The sequence below is a fragment of the Haliotis cracherodii genome, unplaced genomic scaffold, assembly GCF_022045235.1.
Source record: "Haliotis cracherodii isolate W230 unplaced genomic scaffold, xgHalCrac1.p SCAF_6, whole genome shotgun sequence".
In the NCBI taxonomy this organism is placed as follows: domain Eukaryota; kingdom Metazoa; phylum Mollusca; class Gastropoda; order Lepetellida; family Haliotidae; genus Haliotis; species Haliotis cracherodii.
In genome coordinates this window covers 47,995,177-48,015,188 of record NW_027266319.1, presented here as the reverse complement: position 1 = coordinate 48,015,188, position 20,012 = coordinate 47,995,177, and the positions used below count along the sequence as shown (strand labels likewise).

Sequence of the window (20,012 nt, the reverse complement as noted above, 5' to 3'; positions counted from 1 at the left end):
AAACTGCGGCATGGTATCTCAGTGAGCTAGCACTATAAATCGGCATCATTCCGGACTAGTACAAGCAGCCACACACACAAACACACGTGCATGAACGTTGCTATACAAGTGCAATAATCTTGGACGCGACGTTAAACCCAATTTCACCTCACCTTACCTATTCCAGCTATATGACGACGGTCTGTAAATAATCGGGTCTGGTCTTATCATGTCGAACTGCAGGATCACACGATTGTCAGTCCATATCATGTCGAAATGCAGGATCACACGATTGTCAGTATATATCATGTCGAACTGCAGGATCACACGATTGTCAGTATATATCATGCCGAACTGCAGGATCACACGATTGTCAGTATATATCATGTCGAAATGCAGGATCACACGATTGTCAGTATATATCATGTCGAACTGCAGGATCACACGATTGTCAGTCTTTATCATGTCGAAACTGCAGGATCACACGATTGTCAGTCCATATCATGTCGAAATGCAGGATCACACGATTGACAGTCTATATCATGTCGAACTGCAGGATCACACGATTGTCAGTATATATCATGTCGAACTGCGGAATCACGCAATTGTCAGTGTATATCATGCCGAACTGCAGGATCAAACTATTGTCAGTCTATATCGTGCCGAACTGTGTTGTACATTCTGCGTGCCATAAAAACCGCCAACTTCATCAGTTCCAACATTTATTTCCGTCCTCGAAATCTACAGTGTCTTGTAGTTGCAGTTTCACGTTAGGCGGATTATGTGAATAAATCCTGTTAATTCAGCCTGACGATCATGGCTGCCCACATCATCACACTACCACCACCAAATCTGTCCACTTCCTGTGCGCAGTTTCGTACATAACGTTCCCCGCGACGCCTATAAACACGACGTCTACCATCCGCAGGGCGAAGCATAAAACGTGACTCGTCACTTAACCAAACTTGTCTCCATCGCAGTTGTAGCCATACTCTGTGACCTTCATACCATTGACGTCGCAGCCGACGATGCAGGTCAGTCAAAATGACAGCTCCAAGTGTTTGTCTAGCGCGAATACCTTCAGCGCGGTTCCTCTGTCTGAGCTTATATCCTCCGCAATCCTGGTATTGCCGTAGTTGTTGAGGTTGGCGTGGTGGTTCTTTCACGTTAGTGACGTAGCGGTATGATCCGCCCTGTGTTCTAGTAGAGATACGTGGCCGGCCGGATCTGGGAAGGTCCCGTGTGTCTGCATTCGTCACCACTCGCCCCTTTTCGTAACCTGCAAGAAGACTCGTCCCCCTATCGATGCATGTTATGTGCGAAAATACGACAAACCAATCAGAATGCGCGTATGATTTCAAGATCTTCTAAGAATCCCTCAGAAATAATTTTTGATTTTACATATGTCTTGCATCTAAAAATATACCAAAGACACAATTAAATGTGTTCAATCATACTGTATAATTCCGCACGTCCCGATGTGCTTTAAATTGCATCTGAAATATATATATTATATGGGGAAAATGTATGAACCATTACGCAACGAGTTGACAATTGTTTTAGGTATGCCCGTTTGCGTTAAGACGGAACCCGGTCGCAAAAATGGCCACGAGAGGGGCACGAGTCGCTATTCGGCTTGTCCCGGAATAACACGAGTTGGTCACGAATGGTGTGTCTGATAACGGTTTCACAGTCGTGTTTGGTGCTACATCGAAAAATCATGCAATCCATACAGAAATGACCAATTCATTTTTGGTTTTAACTTTGTTTGGCTGTCAGCAACACTGTCAGATATCTTTTATACTACTTTTGCGTGTCTTTTTGGCAGAGTATAGTTCATTGACACGAAGATATATGTTGTGTGACACTGAATGTACTGAGCCTTCTGAATGGGCAATGTTAACGTTTCACCTTTCCATTCTTTAACCAGCGATAAACCACTGTATGATGTAATAGTCAATTACTGGTCTTCCGTGGTTTTAGCTGTACAGCTCATCTCTGTAGATGTTTGGGGTCAGTGCCCGGTACCCCATAGAGAGGCCACAAGGGGGCACTATGGCTACCGAGTTGGGTTGGATGGCAGCCAAGAAAGGTTGGCTGTTATCTGCCATGTAAACACCTAGCCTGGATAGATGCTCAAACTATCAACCACTGGTTTGCCTGATCCAAGGATTATTTCGCTGACCGCCACTTAGAATGATTATTCACTCACAGAATAGCCAGACAACATTGTCGATTGGGCAAATATTCCAAGCAGCCAATAAACACGTATATTAACTATCACTCACCAGTGAAGTTAAGTATATCTTCTTCACCACAGAGAACCCAACGGTAACCATTCAAGCGAACACGTACATGAACACAGAGAGCGTTTATTTACAGCATGGACATGGCAGTTGTGTACAATATAAATAGACCGGGCTGAGGAATTAAGATGTGATGTATACGTGTGTAACACTAATGACAAACACCGAACTATCAGACAAAGGTTGGTCGGCTCGTTCGTGTACTAATTCTCGTGATCAATTTAGAGTGAGTGAGTGAGAGAGTGAGTATGATTTTACCGCAATATCAGACCGGAAATGGGCTCCATTGTACCCATGTGGGTAATCGAACCCGGATCTTCGAATTTACAAGTTTGATATTAATGACGCATGTCAGAATACACCGTATGTAGAATCTGGGGGACCTACCAACTCTCGTTCCTTCAGGGCAAGTCAATAATAATTAGCTAGTAATGTCTCTTGAAGGGTAGTTTCTCATCCTACCGGGTACCCAGTCATTGCTTGGTTGACAAGGAGACACGCGGTGTTTTACAATCTGTGATTCAGTTCCAGGTAGGATAGGAACACCAGAAACGTGCATGAGTCGACATCTAAATAAATGTTTAAGAAAAAAAGGAAAGATAGCACATCTAAAAAACCCATCTAAATTGAGTTGGATGATACTGTAGCCAGCACACAGTTGTATGGTAAATAGACATATGAGTGGTCGTTATGCGACCCGTGCGGCACTGCATTCCTGCGGACAGGATGAGAGCATGAGATTGACGCCGGCAGGGGTTTAGTCGCATCTAGGGATGAAAACGTTTTATGATATATTGTCGGGTATGCACAGATCGAAGACGGGTAGATGCCCCGTGGACCAAGCCTGCTGACAGGGAATGTACTTACATAGAAGTCACAGACATCACAAGGGGCGGCTGCTGCACTAGAGTATACAAAAGCATAGACATTAAACTTTCCTTAAATGATTATTAAAGGTTCATAGCATATTTACACTGCTTTCAAACTCGGACACGTTCAATGTGCATATCAATAAATAAGAGACCACTTGTTCAGAGTACAAGAACAACCCACCTGTATGTTGAACAGTTGCAAACACCACCAACTGTGACGATTCTAGTTGTAATCATGATCAACAATCATACGTGTCTACATCTGTGACATCTGATTCAATCTAAGAGGAATTAAAGTTGACAATGATATACTCAACTGGATATATCGAACGCGTTCGTAATATACGCAATGTGCTCTACACAAGAACAATAAGTAGGTTTATCACATTACAATTCATATAGTTTCAACCCATGTTTGGCTTTTCGGTCTTATCGGAGTGAACATGACTGCAGTGCTAGCTCCTGATACCGTGGTGCATATATTCGTTGTACAAAGATAGGATGCTTTATAATAAGCTTCGCAGATGCAGAGATGTCAAAAACACGCAGGGTATAGGAAAGCTTTGTATATATGTGATCTTGCAGTGGGGGTCAAAACACACAGATGAAATAATAATGGAAACATAATTGCACGATCCGTTATGTCAGGAACGACGCTTGTGAACGCAGTGGAGAGTGTGCAGAGGGTGCTCTGCCACCAGATGTTACAGACGTAGACCTTCAGTGCCCAAGTAGAAGTCAGTATTGCCACACTACAACGTCGGCACTGGTAACGCTGTTTTCCATGATTCTGTCATAATAGCAGGTTTCTTCACACGCATCTAATAATTCATGGATGACAAATGTTGCTGCCAAGTTGACCTCATACCTCACAAGCTATTATAAAAACTGTCCTAGATTGCCGAGGATGCTTCATCAGCTTGAGACAAACAGAGTCAGAGATCGGAAGACGAGACATAAGACACACACGATGATATTCCATTGAATTCTACTCGCGTCATTGCCCGAAACTGCACACGATTTCTCCTCCTTCGCGTCCTTTTTCAAGGTCACCTGAAAGAACTGACCCTTGCTGGGGTTGTTCCTCTGGACGACACACTTGTACATCCCCGCATCACCCACCCTTGGCTTCAGGATGATGAGACGAGCGTCGGTCAGCCTATGGTGGTCAACCATGATGATGTTGTCGGATGACCGCAGCACGGAGACGTCGTCCTTGTACCATTTCACGCGGGACCGGTACCCCTTCATTCTACATATGAGATCCAAGGGTGCCTCGTTCCTAACCACAGTGTAGATTATATCCCCACTTTCTGAAACATCTGAAAAGACAAGAATAATGTAACACTGTCGGTTAGGGACACACACACACACACACACACACACACACACACACACACACACACACACACACACACACACACACACACACATTTTATGTAACATACTCCGGACCCCCAATAGTTTTGTCGCCCTTACCCCCAGCCTACTTTCGCTGTGCCATTTTGCATAACCTTAAGCCCACCTTCTGATGTTTTACCCTGCACCTCACCTGTTACGTCAGGTAAGACGATCCCCGGCTCTGTTGAATCTTTGCTTCCGATATCAATGTCCACCACCTTCGTAGTTGACACAGATGACGTAGAAGGCGACCCTGTTTCACTTGCATACATCATTGTAGTCGTGTATTCTTTGTCTGTTGTTTGAGCTCTTTCTGTAGACAGCCCTTGCATAGGCGTCGTGGACTGCATGGGCGTCTTCCGTTGTGTTGATTCTGTGACGAAGACGATGTTGCGGGTAACAGTGTCTTGGGTGGCCATGTCTTCATCATCACCTGTTCCGTTTCCTGAACCGTAGTCTGTTTCATAGTCATATTCATCTGTGGGGGGAAAGGGTGACAGGGTTAGAAGTAACAACGAATGTGCGCGCTGCTATATGTAGATTATTATACGAGCGTGTGTTTTATGCTGATTTTATGGAACGAGTATCTGAATTCTTGTATGTCCCGAGCCAGCGCGAGGGTAATATTTGAATTCTAACGCGAGGTTCGTAAAATCAGTATGGTACACGTTAGTGTAATCATTTCTTTTTTACCCATTATTTTTTAATCCTTTTGAGCTGCCCGTTAGAAAAATGTACTGATCACCACCGCTTTCCTAGAGCACCATAATTTGTCGAATGACCTCAACAATCGTCAGCTATGACATCATTCCGACCTTACGTCACAATAACATTCAAATGACGTCAACAAGGCCATCCGGATGACGGAAATGATACACACCAGAAGTGATATATTCACTTGTGCACATACAATTGTTATCCATTCGGTAATTTCTAATCCTGTGAGTTGTTAATCATTTATTACCTACGAGGGCAAACATATCGGGGTTCATAAAAATTATATGTGCCCTAGGGTTATATCACGTCACAAGACAACAGTGTATTGTTTCCGTTATCAGGACGGCATTGTTGACGTCATTCGAATCTTATTGAGACGTGAGGTCGGAATGACGTCATACTAGAAACGACATCATAGCTGAAGATTGTTGACGTCATTCAACAAATTGTGGTTCCGCTGCTGTTGCTACTTGCTGTCCTTATAAAACACTAAAATTAGTCTCTGTATGTAGACATCGTCTTCGGTAATAAATAGAACACTATATTCGTCTTCATGTCATACTATGTTTATGGCACTATATTTTCGCTCTCGCTCGGGGATTACCGGAATTTAGACACTCGTGTCGTAAACATAGTATGACATGAACACTCATATAATACCCTGTATATATTACCCTCATAAAGACACGGCTATAGATGGAATTATTTCCAGTGGTTCTCGGCTCGGAACTATAATATACAGTTACTACCAATAAAGGGCAGCGTTCAACTTCATTGCAGTATTAATGTTTGCATGTTGTTTGACGCAGCACTAAGCAATATCCCAGCTAAATCACGGCTAACTGTAAATATTCGAGTCTGGACCAGACAATCCAGTGATTGACATCATGAGCATCGATCTACACAATTGGGATACGATGACATGCATCAACCACAACCTGACCACTTGATCCCGTTAGACAAGCATAATCGCCTCTTACGTCAAGCATAGGTTGCTAAAGACCTATTCTACCGAATCTTCACGGGTCTATGGTATAAATGATTCTTGTTTATTGTGGTTTCTCTGTATCAGTCTTAAATGTTAGGAGAGCAAGAGTCTAAGGTTCTCCACTGGCTGGCTAGTGTTGTTATGTGCAGAAAGTACCTGGAGTGACTGGAAAGTCCATCCCTCACAAGTCTTCCGAACTCAATAGTTGAGATACTAGGACAGAGTTAAAATACTGGGAAATAGTTGAGATATTGGTCATAGTTGAGATATTGGTCATAGCCGAGATATTGGACATGGTTGAGATATTTGACATAGTTGAGATATTGGACATAGTTGAGATATTGGACATAGTTGAGATACTGGTCATAGTTGAGATGTTGGACATAGTTGAGAGATTGGACATAGTTGAGATGTTGGACATAGTTGAGATATTGGATATATATGAAATATTGGACATAGTTGAGATATTGGTCGTAGTTGGAATATTGGACATAGTCGAGATATTGGACATAGTTGAGATATTGGATATAGTTGAGATGTTGGATATAGTTGAGATGTTGGATATAGTTGAGATATTGGACATAGTTGAGATATTTCACATAGTTGAGATATTGGACATGGTTGAGATATTGTACATAGTTGAGATATTTCACATAGTTGAGATATTGTACATAAATGAGATATTGGACATAGTTGAGATATTGTACATAAATGAGATACTAGGACAGAGTTAGGATACTGGGACATAGTTGGGATACTAGGACAGAGTTAGGATACTGGGACATAGTTTAGATATTGTATACAGTTAAGATATTGGACATAGTTGGGATATTGGATATAGTTGAGATACTAGGACAGAGTACTTGGACATAGTTGAGATATTGGTCGAAGTGGAGATATTGGACATAGTTGAGATAATGGTCATAGGCGAGATATTGGGCATAGTTGAGGTATTGGACATAGTTGAGATATTGGATATAGTTGAGATATTGGACAAAGTTGAGATATTGGACATAGTTGAGATATTGGACATAGTCGAGATACTGGACATAGTTGAGATATTGTTCATAGTTGAGATATTGGACATAGTGAAATATTAGACACGTTGAGATATTGGAAATAGTTGAGATATTGGTCATAGTCGAGATACTGGACATAGTTGAGATATTGTTCATAGTTGAGATATTGGACATAGTTGAGATATTGGTCATAGTTGAGATATTGTATATAGTTAAGATATTGGACATAGTTGAGATATTAGACATGGTTGAGATATTGTACATTGTTGAGATACTAGGACAGAGTTGAGATATTGGACATAGTTGAAATATTGGACATAGGTGAGATACTGGTCATAGTTGAGATGTTGGACATAGTTGAGAGATTGGACATAGTTGAGATGTTGGACATAGTTGAGATATTGGATATATATGAAATATTGGACATAGTTGAGATATTGGTCGTAGTTGGAATAATGGACATAGTCGAGATATTGGACATAGTTGAGATATTGGATATAGTTGAGATGTTGGATATAGTTGAGATGTTGGATATAGTTGAGATATTGGACATAGTTGAGATATTTCACATAGTTGAGATATTGGACATGGTTGAGATATTGTACATAGTTGAGATATTTCACATAGTTGAGATATTGTACATAAATGAGATATTGGACATAGTTGAGATATTGTACATAGTTGAGATACTAGGACAGAGTTAGGATACTGGGACATAGTTGGGATACTAGGACAGAGTTTAGATATTGTATACAGTTAAGATATTGGACATAGTTGGGATATTGGATATAGTTGAGATACTAGGACAGAGTACTTGGACATAGTTGAGATATTGGTCGAAGTGGAGATATTGGACATAGTTGAGATAATGGTCATAGGCGAGATATTGGGCATAGTTGAGGTATTGGACATAGTTGAGATATTGGATATAGTTGAGATGTTGGACATAGTTTAGATGTTGGACATATTTGAGATATTGGACATAGTTGAGATATTGTACATAGTTGAGATACTAGGACAGAGTTAGGATACTGGGACATAGTTGGGATACTAGGACAGAGTTAGGATACTGGGACATAGTTTAGATATTGTATACAGTTAAGATATTGGACATAGTTGGGATATTGGATATAGTTGAGATACTAGGACAGAGTACTTGGACATAGTTGAGATATTGGTCGAAGTGGAGATATTGGACATAGTTGAGATAATGGTCATAGGCGAGATATTGGGCATAGTTGAGGTATTGGACATAGTTGAGATATTGGATATAGTTGAGATGTTGGACATAGTTTAGATGTTGGACATATTTGAGATATTGGACATAGTTGAGATATTAAACATAGTTGAGATATTGGACATGGTTGAGATATTGGACATAGTTGAGATATTGGACAAAGTTGAGATATTGGACATAGTTGAGATATTGGACATAGTCGAGATACTGGACATAGTTGAGATATTGTTCATAGTTGAGATATTGGACATAGTGAAATATTAGACACAGTTGAGATATTGGAAATAGTTGAGATATTGGTCATAGTCGAGATACTGGACATAGTTGAGATATTGTTCATAGTTGAGATATTGGACATAGTTGAGATATTGGTCATAGTTGAGATATTGTATATAGTTAAGATATTGGACATAGTTGAGATATTAGACATGGTTGAGATATTGTACATTGTTGAGATACTAGGACAGAGTTGAGATATTGGACATAGTTGAAATATTGGACATAGTTGAGATACTGGTCATAGTTGAGATGTTGGACATAGTTGAGAGATTGGACATAGTTGAGATGTTGGACATAGTTGAGAGATTGGACATAGTTGAGATATTGGACATAGTTGAGATATTGGACATAGTTGAGATACTGGTCATAGTTGAGATATTGGACATAGTTGAGAGATTGGACATAGTTGAGATGTTGGACATAGTTGAGAGATTGGACATAGTTGAGATATTGATCATAGTTGAGATATTGGACATAGTTGAGATATTCGACATGGATGAGCTAGAAACATAGTTGAGATATTGGACATGGCTGAGATATTGGACATGGTTGAGATATTTGACATAGTTGAGATATTGGACATAGTTGAGATATTGGACATAGTTGAGATACTGGTCATAGTTGAGATGTTGGACATAGTTGAGAGATTGGACATAGTTGAGATGTTGGACATAGTTGAGAGATTGGACATAGTTGAGATATTGGACATAGTTGAGATATTGGACATAGTTGAGATACTGGTCATTGTTGAGATGTTGGACATAGTTGAGAGATTGGACATAGTTGAGATGTTGGACATAGTTGAGATATTTCACATAGTTGAGATATTGGACATAGTTGAGATATTCGACATGGATGAGCTAGAAACATAGTTGAGATATTGGACATGGCTGAGATATTGGACATGGTTGAGATATTTGACATAGTTGAGATATTGGACATGGATGAGATATTTGACATGATTAAGATATTTGGCATATTTGAGATATTGGACATAGTTGAGAAATTGCTTATGATCACATAATAATGACTACGCATAAAAAAACATATACAGGAATAGGGGTGAGCAACACCATGCACAGATCATGCACAAATGACTGCATGCCAATTTAATTCAAGAATAGTAGAAAATGGCCTTCTCACAACATTGTCATAAACTATGTCATTTGGAGTTGTAGCTGAGACCCCTGAATTGGAGAAGTGTATCGTAAGCAGAACAAGGCATGGTAGGAATAGTGATGGTTAAGAAGTAGTGAAGGTCATATTACTAATGGTAGTAGCACCAATAGTAATGGCAGTAGTTGCAGTGATGTAAGTAGTAGTGGCAGTAGTAGTAGCAATAGTAGTAGCAGTAGTTGTATTAAGAGTAGTAATTATATTAGTAGTAGTAGTAGCAGTAGCAGTAGCAGTAGTAGTAGTAATAGTAGTAGTAGTAGTAGTAGTAGTAGTAGTAGTAGTAGTAGTAGTAGTAGTAGTCATGGTCGTAGTCATGGTCGTAGTGATAGTAGTAGCTGTTGCAGTATTTGCAATGGTGTTAATAGTAGTGATGGTAGTGATGGCAGCAGTCAGGTGAGTGAGGAGACCATCTGACGAGTACCCTCACGTTCTCTCTCGGCCGTGTTGAACAGCTCTGTGTCACTGACCGCCCGCTGCCCACTGTCCAGTGCCACGACCCGCACCTGATAGGTGGACTGAGGATGAAGACCATACACGCTTTGGGAGAACCGGTTGCCCTCTACCTTCGCCCCGCGTGTCCAGACATCGGTCCCTGGTGATACACGGGTATACCACATGCATTGCACGACCACACAACCATGATGTAAGTACATAGACATTCATGTTTCCGTTAATTGAATTGCCCCAACTTAAAACTTGCATGTATTGCCTTCTCAAAATCCTACACAAGTTTGTACCATGTATGTATCACCTTCCCAACAGTTTGTACCATGTATGTATCACCTACTCAACAGTTTGTACTATGTATGCATCACCTGTACTACAGTTTGTACCATGAATGTATCACCTACCCAGCAGTTTGTACCATGCTTGTATCACCTACCCAACAGTTTGTACAATGCATGTATAACCTACCCAACAGTTTGTAACGTGTATGTATCACCTACCCAACAGTATGTACCATGTATGTATCACCTACCCAACAGTTTGCATCATGTATGTATCACCTACACTACAGTTTGTACCATGTATGCATCACCTAAACTACAGTTTGTACCATATGTGTATCACCTACACTACAGTTTGTACCATGTATGTATCACCTAAACTACATTTTGTACCATGTATGTATCACCTACCCAACAGTTTGTACCATGTTTGTATCGCCTACCCAACAGTTTGTACCATGTATGTATCACCTACCCAACAGTTTGTACCATGTTTGTATCGCCTACCCAACAGTTTGTACCATGTATGTATCACCTACCCAACAGTTTGTATCATGTATGTATCACCTACCAAACAGTTTGTACCATGTTTGCATCAACTACCCATCAATTTGTACCATGTATGTATCACCTACCAAACAGTTTGTACCATGTATGTATCACCTACCAAACAGTTTGTATCATGTATGTATAACCTACTCAAGAGTTATCGCCATGTGTGTATCACCTACCCAACAGTTTGTTCCATGTATGTATCACCCATCAAACAGTTTGTACCATGCATCACCTGCCCAACAGTTTGTACCATGTACCTATCAGTGTGTATTATATATGTGTATATATATATATATATATATATATCCTACTCAACAGTTTGGTCCTTGTATGTATCACCTACCCAACAGTTTGTGCCACCAATGTATCACCTATCCAACAGTTTGTACCATGTATGTATCACCTACCCAACAGTTTGTGCCACCAATGTATCACCTATCCAACAGTTTGTACCATGTATGTATCACCTACCCAACAGTTTGTACCATTATGTATCACCTACCCAACAGTTTGTGTTGCAGGAGGTAATAAGCGGCGGCTCTTGTGTTAGAGCTGTTCTTGAGAACCCATGTAATTTCAACAGCTCTGTCTTTTGGCTCTATATCCAAAATCTGTGGCTTTGTTATAGCTGAAATCCATGTATTATAACAACTGAAACGTGTTTATAGATACATTACACGCACAACAGAAGTCTACACTATGAGACAGACACAATACAACATCCGGTAGTTCTTAACCAACAGACGGCGCTGTCACAACGAGGCTGTTCAATATACTAATTTTCTACTTAGTACACGTTTTATGTACTCGACCATACCATAAATACAACAAATCAAATTGTGAAGGAAAATAATTAAATATCACAGGACACACACATAAACCGAACTGAGGATGAAACACTGCATGTAAAACTGTCACTGAACGTTGTTCGTGCCAACTTAAGACATTGGACAGAACACCACACTATACCTGTGTTCTTCTGGGCTGTTTTCGCATCCATGTAGATTGGGTCACCAGGACCCTTCATCGTCAGTGCCCAGACATACACGCGGTACTCCGTGTTGGGCTGGAGATCCTTGATGAAGGAGCGTCGCCGTGTGGTCTCCGGCAGGACCATCATATCTCCTGTGTGAGTACTGTTCACTGTGGCAAACACAACACTGTCATTGCATGGCCACTAATTCTTATAAATGTCTGTAAATGAGATCAGTGATTAAGCAAAGGACAAGGTACTTTAAGGGACGTTTTCACAAACAGGATCTGCATAATTCAAGCAGAGACCAAAGAGTAGATACTATTTCACGGTCTCTGATTCAAGGAATGAGAAAATCCTTTAAAATCGTTATGAATATTATCAAATGTCTTTATATAAATAAGAATCAGAATCATGTTGTTCATTTCAACACTTGCATTTTTGGACTTATAACAACTTTCAATGTATCGATCGGTAAGGATAAAACATTATCGAAAAGAATGACTTTAAGTTTTTTTCAAGAAACGCTTTACTAATATGATAATGTGAACAAGCCATTGTCCCTTCTCACCTTTTAGCCAAACGTACGTATTTTTGTATGTCAGGACTCCCACACTTACACATGGAAATAAGAAAACATCTTCCCGAGGCAAGGGAGTTAACTGACTATAAAAGTCAAGTTTCCACCCTTGTCGAACGAGGCTGCAATTTTGTGGCTCGATCGAAGCGCCACCAGTGGCGATTACGAGTTATGTCCCTTCTATGTCCCTCCTATTGACCAATCAGATTCGACCTCTCATATCACTTGCATTTGAATCAAACAAAATGGCGGCGCCCAGTCAAGACAATCTGATCGATAATCAAGATCTTAATTGTCAGAAAATGGGTCTTATCTCGCAAAGTACATCAAATTACTTGAGAACCTTGATTAAAAAACATGAAAAGATCTTGAAAATATCTGTTTATCTCATTAAAATCAGATTTTAGTTTTGTTGAGCGATACCAAGAACTAAGATTTGATTTCATTGAGATTGTGCAAATTCTGCATTCGACCGAAATCTTTACGGAAGTCCCTATGTTGTTCATGAATTGAATGTCGTTTCGTTACGCAATTTTAATTGCACTATGCATAGACTCGTTAGTCCAGCCAATATATAACTCCATAATTGCAGACTAGTTCGGCAAGGGTGGAAACTGGACTCTAACAGTCAGATAATTCCCTTGCTCCGGGAAGATGATAATAAAAGAGCTATTTAAACATATTTGATAACCGTCATACCAATGTTTTCCATCAATATTACATTTGACATTTCTAGATGGTCATTATCCTTCTCCGTCCTTTATTAAGTTATATTTGATAGAGAGAAAAAGGTCCATGTATATTTCAAAAGTATCAATATAGGTGTTCTATATAAGGTCCATGATAAGTCGTACATAAATGCATATCCTGAGAGTGGTGAACGTCAACGACACAAAACAATCACCGGAAACTTTATGTCAGTGTAAGCACTTACTTAGTCTGTAGCCGACTTTGTAGCCAGTCAGAATCCCATTGGTGTTCTCCGGCCGCCCCCAGTCTACCAGGAAATGGATGGCCCCGCGGTGCAGTACGTTGATGTACTGTGGGGGGTCCGGCACTGTCAACGGGGAACAGGAGTCGGTCAGATAAACCTTCTTAGTTTAAATACACCCGGTGTCCCACACGTCTCTTTCCTATCTATCAGTGTAGCCAACGTTAACTACCATGTATACTCAACAACAAAAGTTCCTGTGACACCAATATATTTTGTGTATTTTTCAAACAAGTAAAGATTGTTTTTCAATTTTGTAGTACATGTATGGAATCAAGTCACAAAAACGCAACTGCTACAGAAAAGCATGCATTCCATGCAAAAGTTGACTTTTATGCAAGCCCCATACATTTCACTACCCACGAATGGGTATGAAAACATGTGCGTTAACGGGATTCCATAAGCATTGTTTAGCATCGTGCTGACAACAACCACTCAGAAAAACAACAAAATTTCGCAATTATTCAACATTACGAAATGCCACGCCTGTACGAAAATGAGTGTCTGCGAGTCATTGGTATGCTTGAAGCAGGATCGAGCCAACGTGATGTTGCAAGACAACTTAACGTCCACAGAAACACCATTTGGTGTTTATTGCAACGTTGGCAACAGACGAATGCAGTCAGAGACCATCCTCGGAGTGGCAGTCACGCGTAGCCAATAATCGACAAGAGTGAGTAAGTGAGTGAGTTGGGTTTAACGCCGCTTTTAACAGTATATCACGGCGTGTCAGCTTAATGTGGGAAAAAAGACCGAAGTGATGCAGGTCTCAGACGTTTACCACTTCGGTGAAACCCACGAGCACGGGTATGGTGCTGACAAACCTAGAAATATAATTGAGGCGAACCGGAATTCGAACCCAAAATCATAGGTTTCTGGCGTGCCCAAGGAACGCAACTCTGTACAGCGAATCGCGGCGCCTAAGACGACTGGGTCAACCGTGCCCCCCCCCCAGTACTGTTATTTCAAACACACACCATTGTTCAAAGAGCCGGAGAAGAGGAGAAAGGAATTAGCAAATACCTGCAGCTCGTATGTAGATGTCATGTTATAAGAACAGCTGGCACCTTCAGTAGCTTGTATCTGGCTGTCATCATGTTATAAGAACAGCTGGCACCTTCTGTAGCTTGTATCTGGCTGTCATCATCGAACAACACACCTACGACATCGATTCCAGCCAGCAACAGTGACTGCAAGAGGCATCCCTGGCCTTCGACGAATATCTTCACAAACCATACGTCGTTGTCTCAGATGTGCAGGGATTGTCGCCAGAAGACCCGCTAAACGTCCCATTTTGACAGGAAACCACAGTCAAGCACGTCTACGCTGGACGGCCATGCAATGGGGACAAGTTCTATTCACTGACGAGTCTCGTTTTCACCTCAGCCACAGCGATGGACGGATTCGAGTGTACCGACGTTGAGGTGAACGTTAGGTCAATCATTGTGTCATGGAAGAAGATCGGTTCTGGAGCGGCAGCGTTATGGTATAGGGTGGGATTACAGCAAGACAGAGGACCCGTTTGATAGTGGTAGAGGGAAATTTCAATGGACAGCGCTACCGCGACGAGATCATCGACCCTGTTCTACCGTTTTTGCGTCGTCATTACCCAGGCATTACCTTTCAACATGACAACGCCCGGCCTCACATTGCTCGACTTGTTCAGGATTCCCTTCAACAAAACAACGTGAATATCATCCCCTGGCCGGCTCGCTCCCCTGATCTCTCACCAATCGAGCACATGTGGGATGAGATGGATCGGCGCCTTCGACGTCAACCATGTGTTCCACAGACACTCCAGGAACTTCGAAACATGCTCCAGCAGATATGGACAGATATCCCACAGGACTTTGTGCGACGCCTGGTCCATTCCATGAGACGAAGATGTGTTGCTCGCATCGCACCAGAGGTGACATTTTTTTATGAAATCACGCATTTTCGGAAGTCAGTGTGGCAAATTAAACCATTTGAACACTTACAGGAGTTTTTTATCTGTTGCAAACCGAAATTGTTTCAGATTTGGTAAAAAACATAACTTTGCATTAAATCTTTTTCAATGTCACAGGAATTTATGTTGTTCAGTATATATTTTCACAAACATGTCCATGAAAGCCTTAGAACAAGATAGATAGCTGATGTCACTCATGCGATTCCTGTGTTTTTTGTTTAACGCTGCACTCGGCAATATCCCAGCTTATGACGGCGGTCTGTAAATAATCAAGTCTCGACTAGACAATCCAGGGATACGATGGCATGCATCAACCAAGTCAGCAAGCCTGACCACCCGGTCCCGTTAGTTGCCTCTTACGGCAGGATTGAGTTCCTGAAGATCTATTCTAACCTGGATCATCAGGGGTCGACGTCACTATAAGTGGCGTGTGACAATGAATGATGATGGCAGGTAAATTAAACATGACGGTTTCATCTTGATGAAGATGAATATATTGTTCTAACATACCTCCTTCTGGAGTGCTGAAGTTCACGACGTTACTCCCTATGCTTTTGAAATGTGTGTTGACGACCGTGACGTCAGCCTGAAGATCGGAGTACATCGGCAAATTCCGGACTACTGTTTGAGTTCCAGATATTTCCGTGGATTCGAGTGGAATAAGCGTTTCAAACACGTTGTCTGGGTCCCCTGATTTCCAGTATCGGATCTGCAGGAGAGCCATGAAGATAATGTATGGAACCAGTTTAACCTCGAACTAGTTAACAGTCAAAAATGTAATGTTATGTAATGCTGAGTATATTTAACTGGTTCTATGGTATCAAGTTGCAATACAATTGACCATGGTTTATCAAATGAAAACTATAATTGTTTGTGTGTTTGTGTGTTTGTTTGTTGTTTAACGCAGCACTCAGCAACATTCCAGCTGTATGTCGGCGGTCTGTAAATAATCGAGTCTGGACCATCATGAGCATTGATCCATGCAATTGGGATCGATGACATGGACCAACCAAGTCAGTGAGTATGACCATCCGATCCCGTTAGTCGCCTTTTACGACAAGCATAGTCGCCTCTTTCCGTCAAGTATGGGTTGCTGAAGAACAATTCTTGCGAAAAAGTGAAAAAGATCACATATAAAACGCTTTCCAATTTTTTGGTGAATAGGTAAACTTATTTAATAAAACCCCACCATAACCTTGCCTTGTACGTATGTCAAGGTAATTGCTTTAGAGATAGGGGTTCTTAACATAGGAGTAGTTCAGTAAATGTTATGTACTTTGACAAAAGATGCCATCTACAGGCAAGCGCACCCACTCGTTTCCGCACCTCTTATCACCCCAACCCCACCCCCACCAACCTTCCCCCAAGCCATACCATGTACCCCCGCAACATCCCTCGAATCAAGTCTGGGTCGTCTTCAACCCCTTCCCAAGAGAATTCGGCTTGTCCTTCACCCAGACGGGAAGAGTCGCTCAGGGTCAAATTTTCAGGAAAGACCAATGGAACTGAAACAAGATTGAAGCAAATCATAGTCAACATTTTTTTTAAGTGTAGGACGTGATCCACGTTTTCCCTGACGATTCTCAAGTGCATGAGGTACATGCGTTATGTTTGTTTGTTGTTTAACGCCACACTCAACAATATCCCAGCTATATCACGGCTATCTGTAAATAACATCGTGAGCGACTAACGGGATCGGGTGATCAGGCTCGCTGACTTGGTTGATGCGTGATCCACGATGACACGCATCAACCAAGTCAGCGAGCCTGAACACCCGATCCCGTTAGTCGCCTTTTACGACAAGCATAGTGGCCTCTTAGGGCAAGTATGGGTTGCTGAAGACCTATTTTCTATCCGGACCTGCACGGGTTTCATGCAATATGAACATACAGTGTTTGTTGTACACATGTCTTTGTAGAATCCCACCTGACGGTACGTCAGTAGCGGCAGTTAAATGGAAACGGCTCCGTTATGGAAGATGCCGACAAAGGAACACAACCCTCGCCTCTAAACCACAGGTCACCTTGGCACCTAATTTGTAGGTGATTCTATTCATGCTAGCTTTTGTCCGGCATGGTAGAAACATATGTGGAAAAGTATAATGCACAAACAGAAACGGTGATATTTTGAAGAGCAAATAATTCACTTCTTACCCTCTTATTGCTCTAATTTTTACAAAATGGTCGAAAGGGAACCGCAATAGACGTTGCACCGTCGCGCACCTGGCAACGTAGTTGATGTTCATAACGCTCACTCACTCACTCACTCACTCACCTCCCTCCCCCGAGTAGCCCATGTGACTAGTGGCAAGCTGTGGAGGTTCCCCGACACGGTTGGCGGCCTTGACCGTCACGGTGTAGGGCTGGTAGACGTCATCAACCGGTATATCAAAACGGCCCTTGAAAGAGTCGTTACGGATGAAGCTCTGGACAGTGTTGTCGCCCACCTTGCTGATCATGACGACGTAGTGGAAGCCGGGGCCGTTGTGTTGAATTGGGGGCATCGGCTGTAACAGATCAGGGGGACCTCAGGCTCACTTGCTCTTCCATGTACTCGTCTGTTTCCCCTCTGACCCTATATCTCCCCAAACCGCATCCTGTACCTTCACAAAACCCTTTATTCGCCCTTAATCTGACCCTACCATCGCCAAAACACCCAACCTGAGCCTAAACCCTTACCTAACCCTACCATCAGTGTAACTCTAACCTAAACCCTAACCCTAATCATCAACACAGCCCTACTGCAACCGTAGCCCTAAAATTCTAACCCTTCCATCGCCTTAACCAAACCATAGAATATATATTTCTAAATCTCCAAAACCCTTCATCGCCATAACGGAACACATAAGCAACACCCAAACACCATATCAGTACCGATACCCTAGACTAACATTTAGTCCCAGATATAAAGTTATCTCATTCAAAAATATATATCCACAAAATAGAAAATCAAATCCAAATGGAGCCAAGAACAATACTTAATTTCAGGGCTGAAGCAATCTATACTTGCCAAATCTCTCTAGACCAGAGTTGGGAACATTTCTGGATTTATTCTCAAGGGTCTGACTGACAGACTACCGAAACCCACCCATCACCCAACACCCATCAGATCACATGGCTTGTACTAACCTCCCACTCCACCGCCAGGACGTTGGTTGTATCTGTGACTGTGTGCACCTTTTTGGGGTGGAAAGGTGGCCTGTTTTCGGGGGTTTCACACATATTCATCGTAGGGGCACTAGGAAGGCCGGGTCCAATCTCATTCACAGCTTTCACACGGAAGGTGTACGAACCAAACGGTGACAATTCCACTTTAGCTTGACGCTTATTCGCCCCCACTGTTTTCATCTTGTACCAATTTCCTGGGTCATAGTCGGTGCTGTATTCCACAAAAAATCGCTTCAGAGGTGAGTGGTTGGTCAGAGAAGTGTTGAATTTCCAGGCTATAGTTGCGCTATCTCCGTCACAACGTAACAAAGTCACTTTTGAAGGCTCGCCCGGGGGTGCTGTTGGGGATAACATGAGAAAGGGTTATTCAAGCCAGGAAGCCTGCATACTAGACTAACTTTGTACATTATGTTTCTCCCCTTGCCAATATATATGCAAGCTCAAGATAAAAGCCCCTGCTGAACGTTAAATTTCCATCGTCCTACATCGAATGAAGTACTTTTGTAAAACCCACGAGCGTAGGTATGACCCAAGGTGACCTGTGGTTTTTGTGAGGAATGTGTTCCCTTGTCGGCTTCTTCCAGAACGGAACCGTTCCTTCATTTAACTGCCTCTACTGACGTACCGTCAGGTGGGATTCTACAAAGACATGTGTTCATCTAACACTGTATGTTCATAATGCATGAAACCCGTGAATGTCCGGGTAGAAAATAGGTCTTCAGCAACCCATACCTGCCCTAAGAGGTCACTATGCTAACGGAGTCGGGTGTTCAGGCTCGCCTACTTGGGTGTTGCATGTCATCGTATCCCATTTGCGTGGATCAATGCTCATGATTTTAACCACGCGATTGTCTGCTCAAGACTTGATTATTTAAAGATCGCCGTTATATAGCTTGAACATTGTTGAGTGTGGCGTCAAATAACACAGAGTGTACAGTACTATAAATCGGGAAAAGTGTATGACCACTGCTAACACAGTACATGGCAAACCAGTGTTTGAAATGAATGTCACAGCTTACGACCTGCACTTCCTACGTAATACGAACTCTCATAAAAAAACGCTCTGGTTATGTGTGTGTACATATGAATGCTCTTT

General features: G+C 41.9%; 1 protein-coding gene across 4 annotated transcripts in view; it reads right to left on the bottom strand.

Annotated features, from left to right (window-relative positions):
• Window positions 1–2,351: 2,351 nt before the first annotated feature.
• LOC139444968 (neuroglian-like) overlaps window positions 2,352–20,012 on the bottom strand; it is a 64,108-nt gene continuing 46,447 nt past the window's right edge. For 2 of the 4 annotated variants that reach the window (XM_071226001.1, XM_071226000.1), the window contains exons 13-22: window positions 18,878–19,254; window positions 18,024–18,255; window positions 17,124–17,254; window positions 16,260–16,458; window positions 13,745–13,867; window positions 12,227–12,400; window positions 11,760–11,885; window positions 10,396–10,566; window positions 4,710–5,036; window positions 2,352–4,479 (exon numbers count right to left, since the gene is read on the bottom strand). In XM_071226001.1, the coding sequence (XP_071082102.1) occupies window positions 4,073–4,479; window positions 4,710–5,036; window positions 10,396–10,566; window positions 11,760–11,885; window positions 12,227–12,400; window positions 13,745–13,867; window positions 16,260–16,458; window positions 17,124–17,254; window positions 18,024–18,255; window positions 18,878–19,254 (2,267 nt within the window). In that variant the 3' untranslated portion in view covers window positions 2,352–4,072. The remainder of the gene's footprint in view (window positions 4,480–4,709; window positions 5,037–10,395; window positions 10,567–11,759; window positions 11,886–12,226; window positions 12,401–13,744; window positions 13,868–16,259; window positions 16,459–17,123; window positions 17,255–18,023; window positions 18,256–18,877; window positions 19,255–20,012) is intronic. The other 2 variants (XM_071226002.1, XM_071226003.1) reach the window with 2 other exon arrangements.